The 19,868-nt window shown below is 36.9% G+C and overlaps 1 protein-coding gene and 1 non-coding gene across 2 annotated transcripts; both read left to right on the top strand.

Annotated features, from left to right (window-relative positions):
• The first annotated feature begins 6,472 nt into the window (after positions 1 to 6,472).
• On the top strand, positions 6,473 to 16,528 carry LOC4329013 (ent-copalyl diphosphate synthase 1, chloroplastic-like). Its single transcript, NM_001416512.1, has 15 exons — positions 6,473 to 6,763; positions 6,858 to 7,013; positions 11,096 to 11,190; positions 11,297 to 11,606; positions 12,120 to 12,303; positions 12,490 to 12,704; positions 12,823 to 12,943; positions 13,069 to 13,181; positions 13,306 to 13,532; positions 13,664 to 13,779; positions 13,888 to 13,986; positions 14,094 to 14,336; positions 15,016 to 15,142; positions 15,222 to 15,470; positions 16,086 to 16,528. The coding sequence occupies exons 1-15, from the start codon at positions 6,643 to 6,645 to the stop codon at positions 16,311 to 16,313; spliced, it is 2,604 nt and encodes an 867-aa protein (NP_001403441.1). The 5' UTR covers positions 6,473 to 6,642; the 3' UTR covers positions 16,314 to 16,528.
• A 2,806-nt stretch (positions 16,529 to 19,334) lies between these two features.
• Positions 19,335 to 19,416, top strand: TRNAS-CGA (transfer RNA serine (anticodon CGA)). The gene has a single exon. It is a non-coding gene; the product is annotated as a tRNA-Ser (tRNA).
• The last annotated feature ends 452 nt before the right edge of the window (positions 19,417 to 19,868 follow it).

The following is a 19,868-nucleotide window of genomic DNA, read 5'->3' as shown; positions in this document are numbered from 1 at the left end:
GTGTCTAGATTACGGGATATCATTATTTGGGGTTATATATTATGGATGAGAGGTGGGCCGCTGATGGTGACAGCTCAGTACGGGTATTCCTCTGTGCCGGTATATAATCCTAAGTTAATTTCCTGGGGAGGGTATTCCTCCGTATTTAGCTCCGGTTGTATGGTCATGACGGGCTGTCGTAAGGAACTCGGCAGTCAGGGGTGGCTTCTCGAAGTACCAGGAGGGCATCGGATAGATGGTATTAGCTAGTATATCAGTTAACTAGAATGTATGTATACTATGTATATTAAAAGTATAGGAAAAGATTTTCTTTCTCTTTTCTTTCCACTTAGCTTAGATCATTTATTACGAGAATGAGTTGTTAATGCTTGTGTGTCACTCTACCCTTGGATTATCTTAACCCCTGCTTAGAATATGATTATTACAAGTAATATATAAATTATTAGTTGAGTTCTCTCTACATAATCTTCCCACGGGATAAAATAAATACAATATCCTTGGAATACTCTCGGGTGAAATGCTACAATAGCATATCCGTGCGCTTGCGGATGAACTCTGTAACCATAATATACTAGAAGTATTTCTGCGCCATTGCTGGGAATTATATTTCTAGTAATGTAGTTAAGAAATACCACATTTTTTAACAGGTGAGAGAGAGAGTATGACAGGTGGGTCCCACATTTTTTTAAATATAGAATGCTGACTGGGCTGCCACGCGTACGCCACGTAGACCAAAACCACCGCGGATTGGGTCGAGGGGGTAATTCGTCCGGTTTGTATAGTTGGGGGTGAAGAATGTCTGGTTTTATGGTTAGGGGGTAATTCGGACGATCGCGATAGTTCGGGGGGTAATTCGTACTTTTTCCATATATATATATATATATATATATATATATATATATATATATATATATATATATATATATATATATATATATATATATATATATATATATATATATATATATATATATATATATATATATATATATATATATATATAACCATGTCAAATTAGGTCGAATATATATACGACTGCATTAAGAACATAAAATTTTCCTTGTATAAGTACTTATGGGCATATAAGAGGTGCAATGGTAAAGTTGTGCGTGCATTACTCTATTTATCAAGACTACAATTACACACATGTAAATATGTCGTTACAAAAAATTTTAGTGAAATTTGTGGATTTGTCCTAGATCTTTGTTTGGGTGTGTATTAATGGGGATATGTACTCGTGGGTAAATGATTGTGATGGCCTGTGTGTCTTCCATACAGGAGATTAGGAATCAACCTGCTTCACTATATCTATCGGTGGATATTGTACTGTTTGATGGGCATTAGCTCCATTAGCAACCCTAACAAACGCGACCTATAATTAAAAAAAAGTAAATTTCAAAACCTACATATATTTTGATCAAACTATCGTAAAACTATAGATTTAAAACGTTGTGTTATAAGGCCATGGTTAGTTCCCACACAAAAATTTTACACCATGTCACATCGAACATTTGAACACCTACATGAACTATTAAATAGGCTAAAAAAATAACTAATTAGACAGATTACGACTAATTTACGAGATGAATCTTTTAAGCCTAATTACTACATGATTTGACAATGTGGTGCTACAGTAAACATTTGCTAATGATGGATTAATTAGGCTTAATAAACTCATCTAGCTGTTTACGGACGGATTATGTAATTAGTTTTTTTATTAGTGTCCAAACACCCCATGTGATACCCTATAAAATACTCAATGTGACACATCAAAACTTTACACCCATGGATCTAAACACCCCCTAAAACTACAAATTTGGCAGTCAATTTATCACAAAACTATATATTTAAGGTCAAGTATCACAAAACTACAAATTTCATATCGAAGTTATCACAAAACTACCAATGTAATATTGAAGTTATCACAAAACTACAGATTCTATCTAGTGTTTAAATCCCTAGTACTAACACTATGTTGGAGGAGTAAATTCCCTTTATACCCTCGAAAACTCACTCAATCCCTTTTGTACCCCTGAAATTTACCCGATCCCTTCTATACACCTGAAATTTCAACTTGATCTCTTTCATGACCCTGCCGTTACATTTTCCTTCATCTCACTATTAAGTTTGGTGGCAAATGTCTTTAATAACCTTGATGACGTAGGTTTGAATATAACCTTGAAAAAGATTGAAATTTTGTTTGAATGCACAACATGTGCATTTTATGTAACTACCGATACTAAATAATTAGTGCGGAAAATTTTGACATAAATTTTAAAATAAAACAAATGTAATAAATTAATTTTTTATTTGAAATTTAATAGGACAATATTTTTTTATCGGGAGCATTCATAAAAAATATCGTGAGCATTTGTAGTCCTATCTTTATATGAATGCTCCTCAATTTTTATGAATTTTTAAAAAATAAAATAAATACATATTTTTATTTCATTATCTAAAAATATGTTTTTTCATAAATAATATATCGCACAACAAACTCATCACTATAATAGTCTCATGCAACAAACTTTTATATTTTCAATAATATAATTCATAAATTTCTATGTTCATTCAAAGGGTAAAATGGTCATTTTTATAGAAATTAGACGGTCAACTGACAGAAGGGGCATGGAAGGGATCAAAATCAAATTTTAGGGGTATATAAGGAAGTAAGCAAGATTCAGGGGTATAGAAGAGATTAGATAAAATTTTAGGGGTTTACAAGGGATTTTCTCTTGTTGGAGCTATAAACATTGTAATTTCGGGATAAATTGATACTAAACTTGTAGTTTTGTGATAAATTTCCTACTTAATATTTATTCTGGGACACTTTGTTCCTAAATCTATAATTTTGTGAGAAATTTCAAGGTAAATCTATAGTTTTGTGATACAAGACCTTAAATTTGAAGTTTTTTTTTTATAGTTTAGTTAAAGCATATATCTGTAGTTTTGTGAAATTTACTCTTAAGAAAAGTCATTAAAGAGATGTTGCTTCATTTATTTTGAAACATACGACGCATTTTATAGGGGTTTTAATTAATTTATTTCTAATTAAAAATTAGTAAAGAAATGGCTAAATGGTCCTCCTTAATATGGAGATATAATAATTCCTGATTGATGTTCATTTCCAGATCAGTTGGGAAGGAATATAAGTGGACTGTGTGCTTAAGTTAGTCCAGTGGTATACACACGAGATGCGCATCTGTAGGTGTATATATAAACTCCTACATGTTAATTTCGTCTTATTACTACGTGCTTACACCAGTTCAAGCCAAATATTCATTCTTTCGGATTTCAGGTCTAATTTCGTGCTATTTATTTTGTTGTGATGTGTTTCACTATCAAAGATATTTTTAAACATGACTTATATTTTTTTTAATATTTGTATTGAGTTACTAGTGAGATGAATGATCAAATAAATTTTCAAAAGTTAACGATGTTATATATTTTAAAGCAGAATGAGTAGAAAACTAATGGTGCTATAATCTTGTCCGGTGCCACTATTAACATGTAGGAGTTTATATATAAACGCCTACATATGCGCATCTCGTGTGTATACCACTGGACTAACTTAAGCACACGTATGTAGAGGGCCATGGTAGTAGGTAGGCTGTACGGCAGGAGAGGTGGTAGTGGTTTGCACACGTATTGAAAAAAATTTGTGAAATATGTAAAACTATATGTGTACATGAAAGTATATTTAACAATAAATTAAATGATATGAAAAGAATAAATAATTACTTAAATTTTTTGAATAAGATGAATGATCAAACACGTACTAAAAAGTCGACGGTGTCAAATATTTTGAAATAGAGGGAGTATATGGTTGGTTAAGAAGCTTGGGTTGGAGCCTTAGTACTACTGTACTAGGAGTTGAGAGGATATAAAGATGAGTACATCCATATTATGGATTCCATAATGTAAAAATAGAAAGTGTCTTAAACCTTTAAGAGCTATTTATATATTGTGTGAATAATTTTATAGGAATCTATTAATTGGTTGACGTAACCATTTACATAAAGCCGACCACAAACAATAGAAAATTCACTCTTCCCTCCCTTATGATGCTGCTACTCTGTCTCACAGTTGCTTGCTGCCATGGGCGAGGGGAGAAGGTGGGGAGCCAGCTATGGAAAAGGGGAAGAAGGCGGGGAGCGATGGATTCTAATCTACATGTCATCTAAATAATTATGAAAAAATTAGAAAAAAAATTTACAAGATGGGTTAACATGTAATATATCACTCCGCAAACATGCAAGTTCAAATTCGACTTGTACAAGTTGTAACAAAAATAACAAATTAAACTCTAACTAGTATATGTATATTCACAGTCAAATTTATTATTTTTGTTACAACTTGTAGAAGTCGAATTTGAACTTGCATGTTTGTGAAATGATATATTACATGTTAACCTATCATGTCATTTTTTTCGAAAATTTTTTATAACTATTTAGATGACATGAAAAAAACGGATGGACGTCCACCCGAGTGTTTAAAACGGTTTCCCTGGGAGCAAACACCGCAAAGGGCACCTGCATGCATGAAATTTACGTTGCCAGAAGCGCATTGTTACCACCGCCGGAGATCCATCCGCAAGTACCAATACTGCCGTCGTTGGATCCTTCCGCTCCCTACGCCATATCATTGCCTTTATCGGATCCACTCGCATACGTGAGCACCGCCGCAACCGTCGTCCCCGAATCCGTGCATGTCCACGACCACCGCCATTGAATTAATCCATTCGAGTTCCATTGAGGTGCTCTCATTGGGATATGGTGTGAGGAAAAATCGGATGCTGCGGGAGAAGAGGTTGGTTGGGATGATAAATAATTTATTAAAATGTGGTATCTACTTTAGTACCCCTTCTTACCATATACATTATGGAGATGCAATCCTATATACTTATATAGTTCATCCTCACTAAGTGTAGTTAATGATATTTCTCTCTTTTCTTATTAAGCCATATCACCCCAATTATTTCTAGCCTTTGGATGATAGATCTATGGTCCAAATTGTCTCTTTTTTCTTCTCTCTTAAAAACATGCAATCTCAATTATTTTTAGGCTCAAAATTGTTTTAGTTTTGATAATCAAATTACATCTTATTTATACATATTATGCAACTTAATTTTCCGCAGTAATGTGGTGGGGTATTCATCTAGTATACTTTAGTGGATCCTAAAGTAAGGCTTAACCATCAGATCAGAATTTGAAGAAAATCCCATTATAACAAACTCTAGTTTTGTTTTTAATTTGTTTATCTTATAGTACAATACTACATAGCACAGTTGTATTTCAAACGTTTTTCTTTTTTTTTTGAGAACATTCAAACGGTACTATATATATATGTTTGGATTATCCGCACGTTGGCACAGTTTTATGTCAAATCTTAATGCAAGTGTGACCAATAATTTGTTAATCATATATACTTATGCAAAGGTTTAATAAATAATTTAGTACTATGTTAGACAAGGGACAACTCACAAGTATACCATGCGCCCAGTTGTAGCAAGCAGGTGAACCCAAATTAAACACTCACCTTATACAAATTAAAAACGTAGCGTGTCTAACGTTTGGCGCGTGACATGCATCCAAACAAAAACAAGAATTAATTTCTCTGTCTTAATTAATTTTGAGGATCTCCATGTAATTTTTGACTGAAGAGATGCATGCGAACAAACTCGATCTGGAGGCATATTACGGAGCGGCATCTGGGTGTATAAGGTCCGAGGAATGTCCCTCTCTGACCACCCATTAACACTACCAAAATAAAATATTATCACAAAAACGTTTTAATTAAGCTTTCGGTTTTGTCCACTACCCCACCTTTCTCTCCGCAAGAATCATTCGCGCGCCCCTCTCGCCCTTCGCTATCGCTACACACCACATACATAAATACATACACGTATATATATACATAGTCCATAGGTATATATGCATAGGTACATGCGTCTACGTACGGAAGAAAACATGTACTTCCTCCGTTTCAGGTTGACTTTGGTCAAAATTAAGCGGATTTAAGTTTGACCAAATTTGTAGAAAAAGGTAGTAATATTTTCAATCCAAGACAAATTTATTGTAAAAGTATATTGAATTATTGATTTGATGAAAATAATTTAGTATTATAAATATTATTATATTTATCTATAAATTTAGTCAAACTTGAAACAATTTAACTTTGGCTAAAGTCAAAAAGTCTTATGTCCTCCAAGTGAAAAGATTACTTACTCTGACATGAATATATCTCTGACGATAGTTTACAGGTTAATTTACACTACATATATATTTTGCTGTATATACGTCGGTGATAGATATATATGTACGAGACATTTGGTGTGTATACGTACGTTTGCATGCATGCACGGTACACGTGGTGTGCATACGTAATAGTTATCCTTAAGAGAGCGGTAATGGCGAGGGAAGTGGGCTATAAATAGGCAGGTTTGGATAGGTATGGGGCTAACTAGTTTTGCTAAATCTGCACTTATATATACGCACTGCATCCCCCCGCGCTTAACTCGCTCTCGCCTCCCGCATCGCATCTCCATCATCTCCCCATCCTCCTCTCTACTCGTGTCTTCCATTCCTCCATCCCTCGCGCGCATCTCCGACGAGCTCTCTACTCCCTCCTCCGCCGCCGACGATGATTCACCTCCACTCCCCGCCGACGGCGCCCGCCGCATTCGGCGGCGCCGGCTCGGCGGACTGGCGGCGGCGGCGGCGGTGGTCATGGTCGTCGTCGTCCCGCGCTCCGGTGGCTAAAGGTGGTTGTGCATTTCGATATATCTTGGCCGGTCTATACGTTTCTTCAGTCGATCGGTCGATCTCTTTAATTACTTACGTCGTCTCTCTGTGCAGGTGGCCATCTTCGTCCGTGCGTTTGGCGGCGCGGCGGCGACGACGGCGGCGGCGAGGATCATCACGCCGACGGCGGCGGCGGCGGCGGAGGAGGAGCGGCGTGGAGGGCGCGGGCCACCACCGCCGGCGTGTCGAGCTCCAGCAGTACAGCCAAAGGTAGTATACGGGCTCATGAGAGATCTTTCTTCCGCCGCTTTTGGTCTTGTCGTTTTCCGGGTCGTCGACGAGGGTGAGTCAGTGAGTGCACTGCATGCTTTATTCACTGCACTCCTGCACCTGCATAGCCTAGTGAGCAGCTGCCTTTGGTTGTGCCAACGCTTTAGTTTCGTTCAGAGATCACTTTAGGTACATAGATGATCTACACTGTGTGGGGGGAGGAAGAGACTCCTTCAAAGATCATTGATGTGGTCGCTGAACATATGAACCCGATCGAAGAACAGTAGGATCTATATATGTCGGCGATTACGTTCCTCTGACTTTACGATAGTCGAAGGATTCTGATCAACTGCGTTGTGACGCTGGGTTATGTGATGAGGGTAAAAAGTAGTTTTGTTTTTTTGGTTTGTGGACTTTGGGTTCATGCATAGTCACTGAACAGAGGAGGACAGAGATAGATTTAGTTTGGATGGAGGTTCTCGGGAGAGAATATATAAAGTGGGTAGAATTTTTTGAGAAGTTACTTTGAGGATATAAAGCTAGTTGATTTTTCGTTGGCGGATTTACTTTTTCTATAGAAAAAGTATTACCTCTTATAGTAAGGTAAATTAGTGGCTCGGGACACACAGCTTGAGATTATGTCGGTGCTTAAAATGACGTGAGTTTTTATCTGTAGCGATTGATTGACACTTCTGAATTATTAGGCATGCCATGAAGTACAATCAAGTTCACCACCGCCTCTTACCTATGTAAACAGTTACCTTATTGTGTAAAAAAAAAACTGGAAATAATTATTTTATTTTTGTGAAACATTGTACACGCGGGCACTCATATAAATGCACATACACACATACCCTACTCATATGACCACCTCCAAACACTGAACTAATACTCCCTCCGGTTCTATATTAATTGACGTTTTGGACAAGGTTGAGGCTAAACTTTTATAACTTTGACCATCAATAACTTTAAAAATATTTAGTTTAAAGAAACTAGAAAAACATATATAGATTTGTCTTTCAAAACACTATAATAAAAGTAAACATGCATTTATTTATTGTATATATTATAATAGAAAAATAAGGTCAAAGGTATATCTTATAGAGCGTGTTATTGTTCAAAGCATCAATTAAAATGAAACCGGAGGGAGTATAATATATCTTGAAATTTATGGAGACAGAAGAGAAGCCTCGCTGTCAGCATATCTTGAAAATAATTATTTGTAAACAGTTACCATCTTTTAAAGTATTATCGTTGGGGTGCAATAATTTTTTTAATAAAATTTGCAGAAAAAAAAACCTTGGTTTGATTTGTATAACAACACAATAATCTTTTGTGTGAAATTCACTTAAATCTCTACTATTATAAAAATTGAACCATGGTTTGATTTGTATAACACCACAACAATCTTGCATTGTGTGATATTCACTTAAAAGAACCATGGTTTTACTTATATCTCTACTATTATAAAAATTGATGATGTTTTTACCAGTATTTTGGTACGTCATTCGTGTATGAATTGATTTTTTAAGTTTGTTCGTTTTTGGAAATATAGATCTGTAGTTGAGTTGGGTTTTAAGTTTGTTCGTCTTTGGACATACAAAAGGAGTTGTATAAGAAATATAAAACTTGCATGCTAACTTGAGATGATGGGACTTCTAATTGCAGCTCATGATTTTCTAGAAAAATATATATCCAAGCGAATTTTCAAAGTAAATTTCACCTTAACTAAACCATATAACAATAAAAAGATTAAAATAGGTTTCACCCGTTGCAATGCACAGACTTTTTTCTAGGAATAGTGATAAATCAAATTGGACGAAAACTGAACGGCAGTTTGTCTCCGAAATTCAGTTTTTGGAAGTTAATCTCCAATCACGTCCATAAACGCATAAATGCTGAAGACAAATTAATATGATATATAAACAGAACCAACAAGATAAAAAAGAACAAATCAATTGCCTATTCTGCAACTAGTTAGTGTTGTCGTCGCTCTTGCAGTCCATTCAGTGTTGTGTGGATTCAAATATATCGTACGATGTCGCAATCAATTGGCATATATCGCATTTATCTTTCCAGCAGCTGTCAAATTAATAAAGCTGTTCACTGCGAGTTAGACTGTTCATTATTCGTTGTTTCTACCAGAATCCAGCATCATTATTCGTTGTTACTATCACAACTGTTGATCGGTTGAATTTTACAAAAAAATCTCAATGCAAGATTGTTTGTATCTATCCAATTTTTTTTATTGATGTACGGGTTTGTTCTGGGGGACCTTGTTCTCTTTGTAAGGCATGCTTTGCTTTAGCCAAATGGCCAGCATATCAATTTGGTTATCGAATAAAATTGGCCCAAGATTCGATCGATTGGGCTTGGACTGGGACTTGACGTTGTGTGTCGCGTAGATTTGCCACATCAGACTAGCACTGCAGATACAGGATTAGATTTAGGGGTCAGTTTCATGAATCCTAAGATTTTTCAACTGAGAATAAATGTTAAGAGATTATAGCAAAAGAAATGCATGGTTGAATATAATATTTATTCCCATCGATCCTAGTCAATAAAATTATATATGTTGCCCTTGATACTTGGGCTAGCTCTCGTGAATCTCCAATGCCTTTAGGTTTCATATTTTGAATTGCCCTATAGTTTCACGTATTATATAGGATGACTTATTAGTTTGTGAAGAAGTACAAGTATAATTTAGTTGGGCTCCACAATATTTTTTTATAATGCAAATTAATGTACTCCCCCATCCTAAAATATAAGGCACAACCATCACTAAAAAAAACCAAGAAAAAAATTAATTACGTACTCAGTTGAATCACCTCGATGCATACAACTAATGTGATTGGGGGTTTGATGGTAGAGGAGTTAAAACAAAGCGAAATTAGAGGAAGATGTGCTAGTTAATGTATATATGCCATGAACTTTTTGTGCCTTATATTTTTTAGATGGTGGACAAGGTGTATTTGACATTGGGATACGCTGATCAAGTGAAAATACAAAAATAGGTTGTCTAGTTTTCAGTCTCCGGAATGCTGAAAGGTGAGAAAAACGGCATCTCATCATTTAAGAGAGACAAAAGTTTAATGTGATAGTAACATCTATTTTTTGACGTGCTTTTAGTAACATCTTAATAAAAGTTGTATTCTTCCTCATCTAATAGTAGTAAACGGTAGAGCTTTTTTGGCTAGTTGCTTAAAAATGGGAAATACTTTTGGAACATCATCAAAACTTTCTCAAACTTTAAATGCTGTGAGCCTCGTGCGCAGTTACAACGATCAATAGAGGCAGCTCACAGAAGCTTAATTACAGAGAAGTGAAGCTTAATTAGGATACATATCTTAATTAAGATACTCCTACATCCTTCGAGTATACAGTTGACATTGAAACTTACTCCCATCTGTTCCCATATTCCCTAATAAATCAAAACGGTTTATTAGAAACAAAAATTAATCTATAGGTAAAACTTTTATATATTTATTCTTAGCGATAATCTACGTTGAAAATATCTTAAAATCAACTTTAAACTTAAATTTTAAATTTTAAATTTTAAATTTTGACTTTTGCCTTGGTTTATTAGGCCAACCGATGAGGCCATTATATGTTCTCTCAATTGAGAGGTTCAAACTGCATATAAGCTTCAGTTCTATGTATACTCCAAAATCCAAACTGTGATTTGGATCCTGCCAGAGCAACAGGCCAACTGCATTGGATTCTCTTTTCTGCCCACTGAGAATGTCGTTGTCTCGTATTTTTGTTACAGATAATCCCAAAATGGTCCAGAAGCTTCCGAAAAATAGTATCTCTTAGATTTTTAGGGCTTGTTCAGTTTGATTTGCAATGTCAAATTCTGGTAAGACAACAAACTAAATGAGACTTTACCATCACACGACCTTATCAATCCTTACCAACATTTGGTAATTCTAAAAACTTCTACTCACAAAACTATACCAAAAACATGCGGCACATACGTACGCCATATACAAGCGATACTCAACACTTTGCTCATGAAATCATGCTGTTTTCTTTTTTTTCTTTTGGCATTTATAAATGGAAATGCTGTAATCCATGTGCAGGGCTGCAAGCCAACATCATCGAACATGAGACCCCCCGGATCACGAAATGGCCCAATGAATCACGCGACCTCGACGATCACCAACAAAACAACGAGGTGAATCATCCACTACCTTCTTACAGTAATCATTCATGGTCACATTCTTCTCGTACGTAATCTCATTAAGCACATTTTGATTAATTAATTAATTTGTTTACGTCAGGCTGATGAGGAGGCAGATGATGAGCTGCAGCCACTGGTCGAGCAGGTGAGGTCGATGCTGTCGTCCATGGAGGACGGCGCGATCACCGCGTCGGCGTACGACACGGCGTGGGTGGCGCTGGTGCCGCGGCTGGACGGCGAGGGCGGCACGCAGTTCCCGGCCGCCGTGCGGTGGATCGTCGGCAGCCAGCTCGCCGACGGGTCGTGGGGCGACGAGGCGCTCTTCTCCGCCTACGACCGCGTCATCAACACCCTCGCCTGCGTCGTCGCCCTCACCAGATGGTCCCTCCACCATGACCAGTGCAAGCAAGGTATCATCAGTAATAATTCATTTATCACAGATTAGTGAAGTTCAGTTAATTACAGTCTTTGTGTTACAGTTTCAGATAGGTTTGTTACAGTTAACTTTTCAGATAGATTGTTAATGCAGTCTGTGAGATAGACAGTTTGAGATAGGTTTGTTACAGTTATTTTTTCAGATAGATTGTTTTCTAGATAAAGGATTTATATAAAACCCGGCTTTTACATCCCAAAGAAAGTACACAGCCAACCTTTTCAGATAGATTGTTAATGCAGTCTGTGAGATAGACTGTTATTTAATAACAATCCTTTTACAGTTTCAGATAGATTGTTGGTTACTCCCTCGGTCTAATACATCTAGATTCGTAGTACTAGATTGTGTTTAATCCGGTAGTGCTAAGTTGCTATAATTTAAGACGGAGGGAGTAATTAATTTGAAGGTGATGATTAGTTAGTTCCAGATTGCAAGTGAGGCAATGTGTGAGATGATGTTGATGTTTTCTGAATTTTTTGCTCTTGTTCAGGGCTTCAGTTTCTGAATCTGAACTTGTGGAGGTTAGCAGAGGAGGAGCCGGATACGATGCCGATTGGGTTTGAGATTGCATTCCCTTCTCTTGTGGAGGCAGCTAGGGGTTTGGGTATTGATTTCCCATATGATCACCCTGCTCTCAAGGGCATTTATGCAAACAGAGAACTCAAGCTTAAGAGGTATAAATCCATACGCGTCGTATGTATAATATCGTGACCGCTGTCGTGCATCTGTAGTTGGTGCAGAGATCGGAAGTTACTTTCATTATCTTACAAAAGATATGTATATAGTGGCAAACATTGGAGAGCTTAACTAGTTAAAACTTGATGACGCTTGTCTTTTGTTGACAAAAACTCACAATGTAGGATTCCAAAGGACATGATGCATATAGTCCCAACTTCAATTCTGCATAGCCTTGAAGGGATGCCTGGGCTGGATTGGCAGAGGCTTCTGAAGCTCCAATGCAGTGATGGATCCTTCTTGTTCTCCCCTTCAGCTACTGCTTATGCTCTCATGCAGACCGGTGACAAGAAATGCTTCGCGTACATCGACAGGATCATTAAGAAATTCGACGGAGGCGGTAAAAGATTCGTGGCATTTCACTGACCAATGTTTCGGAAATCTGGTTTGCTACAGTGCACTAGGTGCCATTTTGTGGCAGCTGATCTCAGATCATGTGATGTTGAAAATTTTTTCAGTTCCGAACGTTTACCCGGTCGATCTTTTTGAGCACATATGGGTTGTCGATCGGTTGGAGCGTCTTGGGATATCGCGGTACTTCCAACGAGAGATTGAACAGAACATGGACTATGTCAACAGGTTTTTCATAATGTTTTGTTTTATTAGCGCAATTATTTTCTCAAACTGATATGTGTGGTGTCTTCTGTAGTTACTTTAGGAACCTTATGAGCAGAGTTTTTTAACCTGTGTTTCTCACTGTGTAGGCACTGGACTGAAGATGGGATTTGCTGGGCTAGGAACTCCAATGTAAAAGAAGTGGATGACACCGCTATGGCTTTCCGTCTACTACGCCTCCATGGATACAATGTATCACCAAGTATGGAGCTGTTTTTCTTCTTTCAAATTCAGATGAAATCACATATCCTGGGAAAAACTGTATCGTGTTACGCTTCAAGATCATATTACCTTTTCTGAATCACAAATTGCTATTGTAAATTCAGGTGTGTTCAAGAATTTTGAGAAGGATGGGGAGTTCTTCTGTTTTGTGGGGCAATCAACTCAAGCAGTCACTGGGATGTATAACCTGAACAGAGCATCTCAGATAAGTTTTCCAGGAGAAGACATTTTGCAGCGTGCAAGGAATTTCTCATATGAGTTCCTTAGAGAAAGAGAAGCCCAGGGGACACTTCATGATAAATGGATCATCTCCAAGGACCTACCAGGAGAGGTATAATCTAGTTACTTTTGATTGTAGCATAATTTCTTTATAAACTTCATAGTACATTATTTTAAATTTGTTCTCTTTGCAAATATTTACCAGTTCCTGAGTACTGATATAACATTGCACTGAATCAATAGGTACAATACACACTAGATTTTCCTTGGTATGCGAGCTTGCCACGCGTCGAGGCAAGAACATACATAGGTCAATATGGTGGAAATGATGACGTCTGGATTGGAAAGACACTCTACAGGTTAAAGTTTTCACAACTTTGTTCCAACTTCAAACATTGTTCAATATGATTATCTTCAAAATAATTGAAGTTAAGATTTGCTGATAATTGTTGGGTGCCTTTTGTCAGGATGCCAATTGTGAATAACGCTACATATCTCGAGTTGGCGAAACAGGATTTCAACCGTTGTCAAGCTCTACATCAGCATGAGTTGCAGGGTCTACAAAAGTAAATCAACTCCATAAACTTCATTTCTGTTTCACCACACATTTTCCTCTGTGAACTTATCTTAAACAAAGATAAAATTTGTTTTGGCACCACAAATATATATTTAGGTGGTTCATTGAGAATGGCCTGGAAGCTTTTGGGATGACACCTGAAGATGTTTTGAGAGCTTATTTTTTGGCTGCCGCGTGCATTTTCGAACCAAACCGTGCCTCTGAGCGACTTGCATGGGCTAGAGTGTCAGTGCTGGCCAACACTATTTCTAGGCATTTTTACAGCGATATGTCAAGCATGAAAAGGATGGAGCGTTTCATGTGGAGCAGCCTCTATGAAGAAAATGGCAATGTTTTGGGGTGAGTACTGCGAAACTGAAATTCCTTGAAATTATGATTTTGCACCGTGCAGCATGATGATGGGTTTTTTTATGGATAGTTACTACTAATTGCTTCTGATGCTTGTCCTCTCTATGAGAAAAATGGGAAGCTGAATTGAATGGTAAATGGTTTCTATTTTGACAATCAAAAGAATGAATATATTAGGTTTTTTTATTTGAAGGGAGCACAAATTGTCCTTCAGCTCTTAAAATAAGAGGAAAACTAATGTTTTTCACCTGGAAAACAGTAAAGGAAGGTAAGTACGTAAAAGCATTAAAATGGAATGTTGAAAGTTACAACCATTTAAGAGGGACTAGTTTTTACAACATTTGGTAAATATATAGGTTTAAAAAAAACATTTGGTAAATATAAATTAGATCATGAACTCATTTCTTGAGAATTATTTGGAAGAACAATTTGTGATCATAGGATTATTACAAAATGACAGAAGAATATTCCAAACTTGGTATTTGTTCTATCCAGCCTAATATAATGCTTATATTTTTTTTATATAATAAAAGAGAAGAATGCTTGCCTTGGAGTACACCACATATTACAATGTAGCGATGTATCTAGAAAATTCTTATCATAATGCCATAAAATGTAAAAAAATCTACTAAGATTTTTCTCAGTATTTAACTTAAAATTGTTCGTTCAGGCTAGAAGGATATGCAAAAGATGGAATCCTTGCGAGGACACTTTGTCAACTTATAGATTTGTTGTCTCAAGAGACACCGCCAGTTCGAGAAGGTCAAAAGTGTATTCATAATCTCATAAGATGTGCTGTAAGTAAAACATAACTATAAACTTCTTATTACAGTGTTGTAGCCAGAAAAATGCTAAGATCTTTGTTTGCATTTCTAGTGGATTGAATGGATGATGCAACAAATCAATATGAAGGATGGCAGATATGACAAAGGCAGAGTTATGCATCCAGGGTCATGCACTGTTCATAATAAAGAAACATGTTTACTTATTGCTCAAATTGTTGAAATTTGTGCTGGACGAATTGAGGAGGCAGCATCTATGATAAATAACACCGAAGGTTCTTGGTTTATTCAACTTGCTTCCTCTATTTGCGATTCTCTTCATGCCAAGATGTTACTTTCACAGGTAACTCTTATACATTACATAGTCTGTTGACTAGAGTTTTATTCTGATACTAGTGTAATTTTGCAGTAGTTATATAAATTAAAGAATGGTGTAGGTTGTTTTTTGTTTGATCAAATTATGTGTATAGTGGTTAGAAAGTTTATTGTAAAACTTTATATGTTAGTATAGTTTCATCGATAAAAACTTCTCACCGACTTGACAAGCTGTATTCACTGAATTGGGCACGTTATAATCACTTGGATGATGAAAAACTAATTATAAAAATGAAATCAGCATTTGTAATAAATAGTTTTATATATTCTCCAGTATAGATGTTGTAACATGATAACAAGTCGGTACTTTGGTCCTGAACAATGCACTTTCAGTATAAATATATGAAATTCTTACAATCCTTGGGGGTTATTGCAATGTAGATGTACCTCCTAGGTACCACTACGAATAGGTGTCAAGAGGTAAAAAATAAGTAACAGTACAAAAGATAATTCTAACTCTCAAGGCATCTCCAAGGACTGAAGTTTTTTTTTTTAGCAGTTACATCAGAGCTATGGTTCTATTTACTATATTTGCTTCAATGTCAATGTATTCAGCTACTCAACTGTTGATACAATTTTGTAGGATACCAAGAAAAATGAGACAACAATAAATCAAATTGACAAGGAAATTGAGTTGGGTATGCAAGAACTTGCTCAATATCTTCTTCCAAGAGTTGATGATAGAAGAATTAACAACAAAACCAAGCAGACCTTCTTGAGCATTGTGAAAAGCTGTTACTATGCTGCCAATTGCTCACCACATATGCTTGACCAACACATTTCTGAAGTGATTTTTGAGCAAGTTATTTGAAATAAAGTTTAGGCAAATAGAGCATTTGTCAGATTGAATCGCATGTAAATATTTCTGTGCAGAAAAAATATGTAAAGAATGAGAGAGAACAAGCATATAAACAATAGTATTATTGTTGAAAGCTAACAATTTTTACATCAAGTGAATGATGTATCTCTGTATGGTTCTACATGTGGGACACATTTTCTATAAATTATTTATTTTGGGTTTGTTCTATGTCAAATTTCTTCGAGGTCGACCAAGTTTATAGAAAAATATAGTAACATCTATAACACCAAATTAGTTTCATTAAATCTATTATTGAATGTATTTTTATAGTATATTTATAGTGTTAGAAATATTGCTATATTTTTTTAATATTTTTTATCAAACTTAAAAGCTTTGACTTAGGACAAACCCAAAGTAACTTGCAATATGAAACCGACGGAGGAATGAGTAATGGCATTGCATCCAGCCCAGTCAAGGGTCTTGTTCTTTCGTTGTGACTGGTGGCTTCTATGAGTCCTCAGCTCCTTTGTTTTTTCATTGGCTGCCATGTTTTACCGATAAATTTGCTTCATATGTAATCACATAAGTCTATAAGAGCTACTCCCGCTGGTCTATAATTCTTGAAGTTTTGAAAAGATTAAGGACAAAATTCTATAAATTTGACTATCATTGACGTTTAGTTTATAGGCAGAAGAACAACATATATGAATTTGTCTTACAAAATAATATAATAAAATAAAAAAATATTTATTTATTGTATATATCATAATAGAAAAATATACTCAAAGATATATTTTGAAAACCATGTCATTGTCTTAAACGTGAACCAGAGGGAGATACCGAGAGTGAGAGTGAGAGTAGAGAAGGTAGAGATACATAAATGTTCATTATGTCGTTGCTGTAGTAAACTGAGCATTTATATAAAACTTATAATAGTAGTCGCTATGAAAATAAAGCATATACTCCCTCATTTCTAAATTGATTATCATATGTACCAAGACCAAGAATAATTTAAATCACATCAATCAAGACACCATGCACACATTCTCCCACAATACATGCATCGATTAAAACACCATGCTAATTACACCTTAGCATGCACATATTCTCCCATATTGTATTAGTTATATTATGATGAAATCCGTGTCCATGCAGTTATATGATGATCAATTTGAGAAATTTTGAATTCCATTATATGATAATCAATTTAGGAACTAGGGAAAGAGGTAGTAATAACTAATAGACATCCTCTGCAGCACTGCAGAGGACCTGCCTTCAATTGTTATAGCTTGCTTTACTCATCAAATTACGATTAGATAATATATGCTCTCCAACTGTTATGTCTCTTTCATTTTTTTTTCAAAACTTCATAACACTGTTTTTTCAGCATTATATTAAAATAAAGAATTTTCCAAACCAAAATGTCTAGAAAACTGTTTCACCAAACAAGATTATATTCCCCTTTTTTTTCAAACAATTATTTTCGTATAAAGCTCCATGAACAAAATTCTTAGTCAAGTATGGTTAAAAAAAAAACTTGGTCAAGTGCATGACCAAGTAATTAACCATGAAGCCACTAGCAGTTGGATGGTGATCCAACGGTCAAGGATCAGGTCACAAATTCACAATGTCACACACATTGTAAGATGAACAGCAGGACTGGTATAAAAACAGAGCAATTCACTACTCTGCTCTGCTCTCTGTTCTTCTCCTCTGATCTCATCCGATTCATGGGCCGATTTGGGCCACAAATCAGCCTCGAAATCGTGCGACAAACTGCATCCCAACACCGATTTTTCTGCGACCTCGGACGGATAATTGAACTAGGTTCCATCTTTGACTTTGATATATGAATATGGATACATGAGGATAGTGTGTCCATGCAAGGCACACTTCCAAATGTCAACGCCAACCTTGGAGGGTGAATTAACTCGTTAATTAACCTAACACACCCATGAAAATAGGTATCGGTTTCTGGTCAAGAAGATTTTACACCTCAACAGCTAGCTGATACGAATACTGCCAAGATTGATTTTCCTCGTCGATTGGAATGCCAGCTGGTGATCTAATTGATTCATTAGTTCGTCGGGCCAGCTGACCTTGATCACTCTCTTCAAGAAGCTTAAGCTTCCATGTCGACGGCGAGCGAAACCCTAGCTAAGCTACCACTATAAATAAGCAAAGCTGCAGCTAGCTAGCTATCGCCATTGGAGCTAAGCTTGGAGCTGAGAAGAAGTGAACAACATGTATAGCTCGGCCACGATGAGCAGCTCTCCAGCAATGGTGGCGATCGCGCTGTTCCTCCTCCTCGTCGTCGCCGGCGCCGGCGCCGGCGCGCAGGGAGGAGATGCAGGGTCTTTGCCGCCGGCGCCGGCGGCGACCGGCGAGTGGGTCCCGATCGGCGGCGACGTGATCAGGGGCGACGGGTTGTACCGGCAGGTGGCGAGGTTCGCGCTGGTGGTGCGGATGCTGGCGTTCGGGGCAGCGGAGGGGGAGCTGACGCTGGTGGAGGTGGTCGCCGGGAGCGTGCAGGCCGCCGGCGCCGGCAACAACTACCGGCTCCTGCTGCGCGCGGCGGGCGGCGTGGGGACGTACGAGGCGGTGGTGTGGGGCGTGCCCGGGTCGACGGGGTGGACGTGGAAGGTGCTCTCGTTCCGGCGCGTCGCCGGCGACCAGAACTAGCTCGTAGCATGCATGAAAACGAATTAGAAGCAGATTTAGACGATTTTGTTAGTAGCAGATTTGCCGTGGTCATTGTTTCCAATTAGTAGTAGTATTCATCGTCCTGTGTGATCTCTAGTTTTGTTAATTGTCTCTGAATTATCATCGATCTCACTGTCTCACACGAGGTATTAATTTCTTGTTTGCTGGAATATTAACGAAAACAACAAATATATGGGATGAAGAGGGCTCCAACTGCTTCAACCGTACCTTTGCCAACGGCCAAGCACATAACAGTGAACAGCGATGTTATATGAAACATGTGCAAAACAATTTACTTAAAATCAGGACAGAAAAATTATGTACACAATTGTCGATATGTCCGAGTGGTTAAGGAGGTAGACTCGAAATCTACTGGGCTCTGCCCGCGCAGGTTCGAATCCTGCTGTCGACGTTTTTGCCTCCATTCCACTTGCCTCTGCCTTGTGTGGTTTTTTGAACTTTTAATAACTATATACTCCAAATTTCCAACGGTTTACCTTTTTCGAATTTTCTAAATACGTTTAATATTTTGAAGAATTCTTTTTGTTTTGGTATTAAACTATATTTCTATGTCATTTAAATCCATTCGAAATCTAATCTAATTAAGATTGAAAATTAACAGTTTTGGTAGTTAGAGTTGAATAACGCCTGGTCTTGAACATGTTTTTCAATACTTAATGTAACCGTTGCAAAGTACTAGTATAGTTTTCTCTTTCGCTTATACATATATAAAATTCAAATACCATTTGAAATATTATGACCAAAGTTAATATAGTTTGACTAAATTGTGTTCTAAAACACATGCATTTCTAAATGAGGGAGCATCATTCATCACGTACCTTACATCTCTTTTTCGATATACAT

Source organism: Oryza sativa, chromosome 2 (assembly GCF_034140825.1).
Source record: "Oryza sativa Japonica Group chromosome 2, ASM3414082v1".
NCBI classification, from domain to species: domain Eukaryota; kingdom Viridiplantae; phylum Streptophyta; class Magnoliopsida; order Poales; family Poaceae; genus Oryza; species Oryza sativa.
Note: the sequence above shows the minus strand (reverse complement) of the source record. Positions and strands in the feature narration are given on the sequence as shown.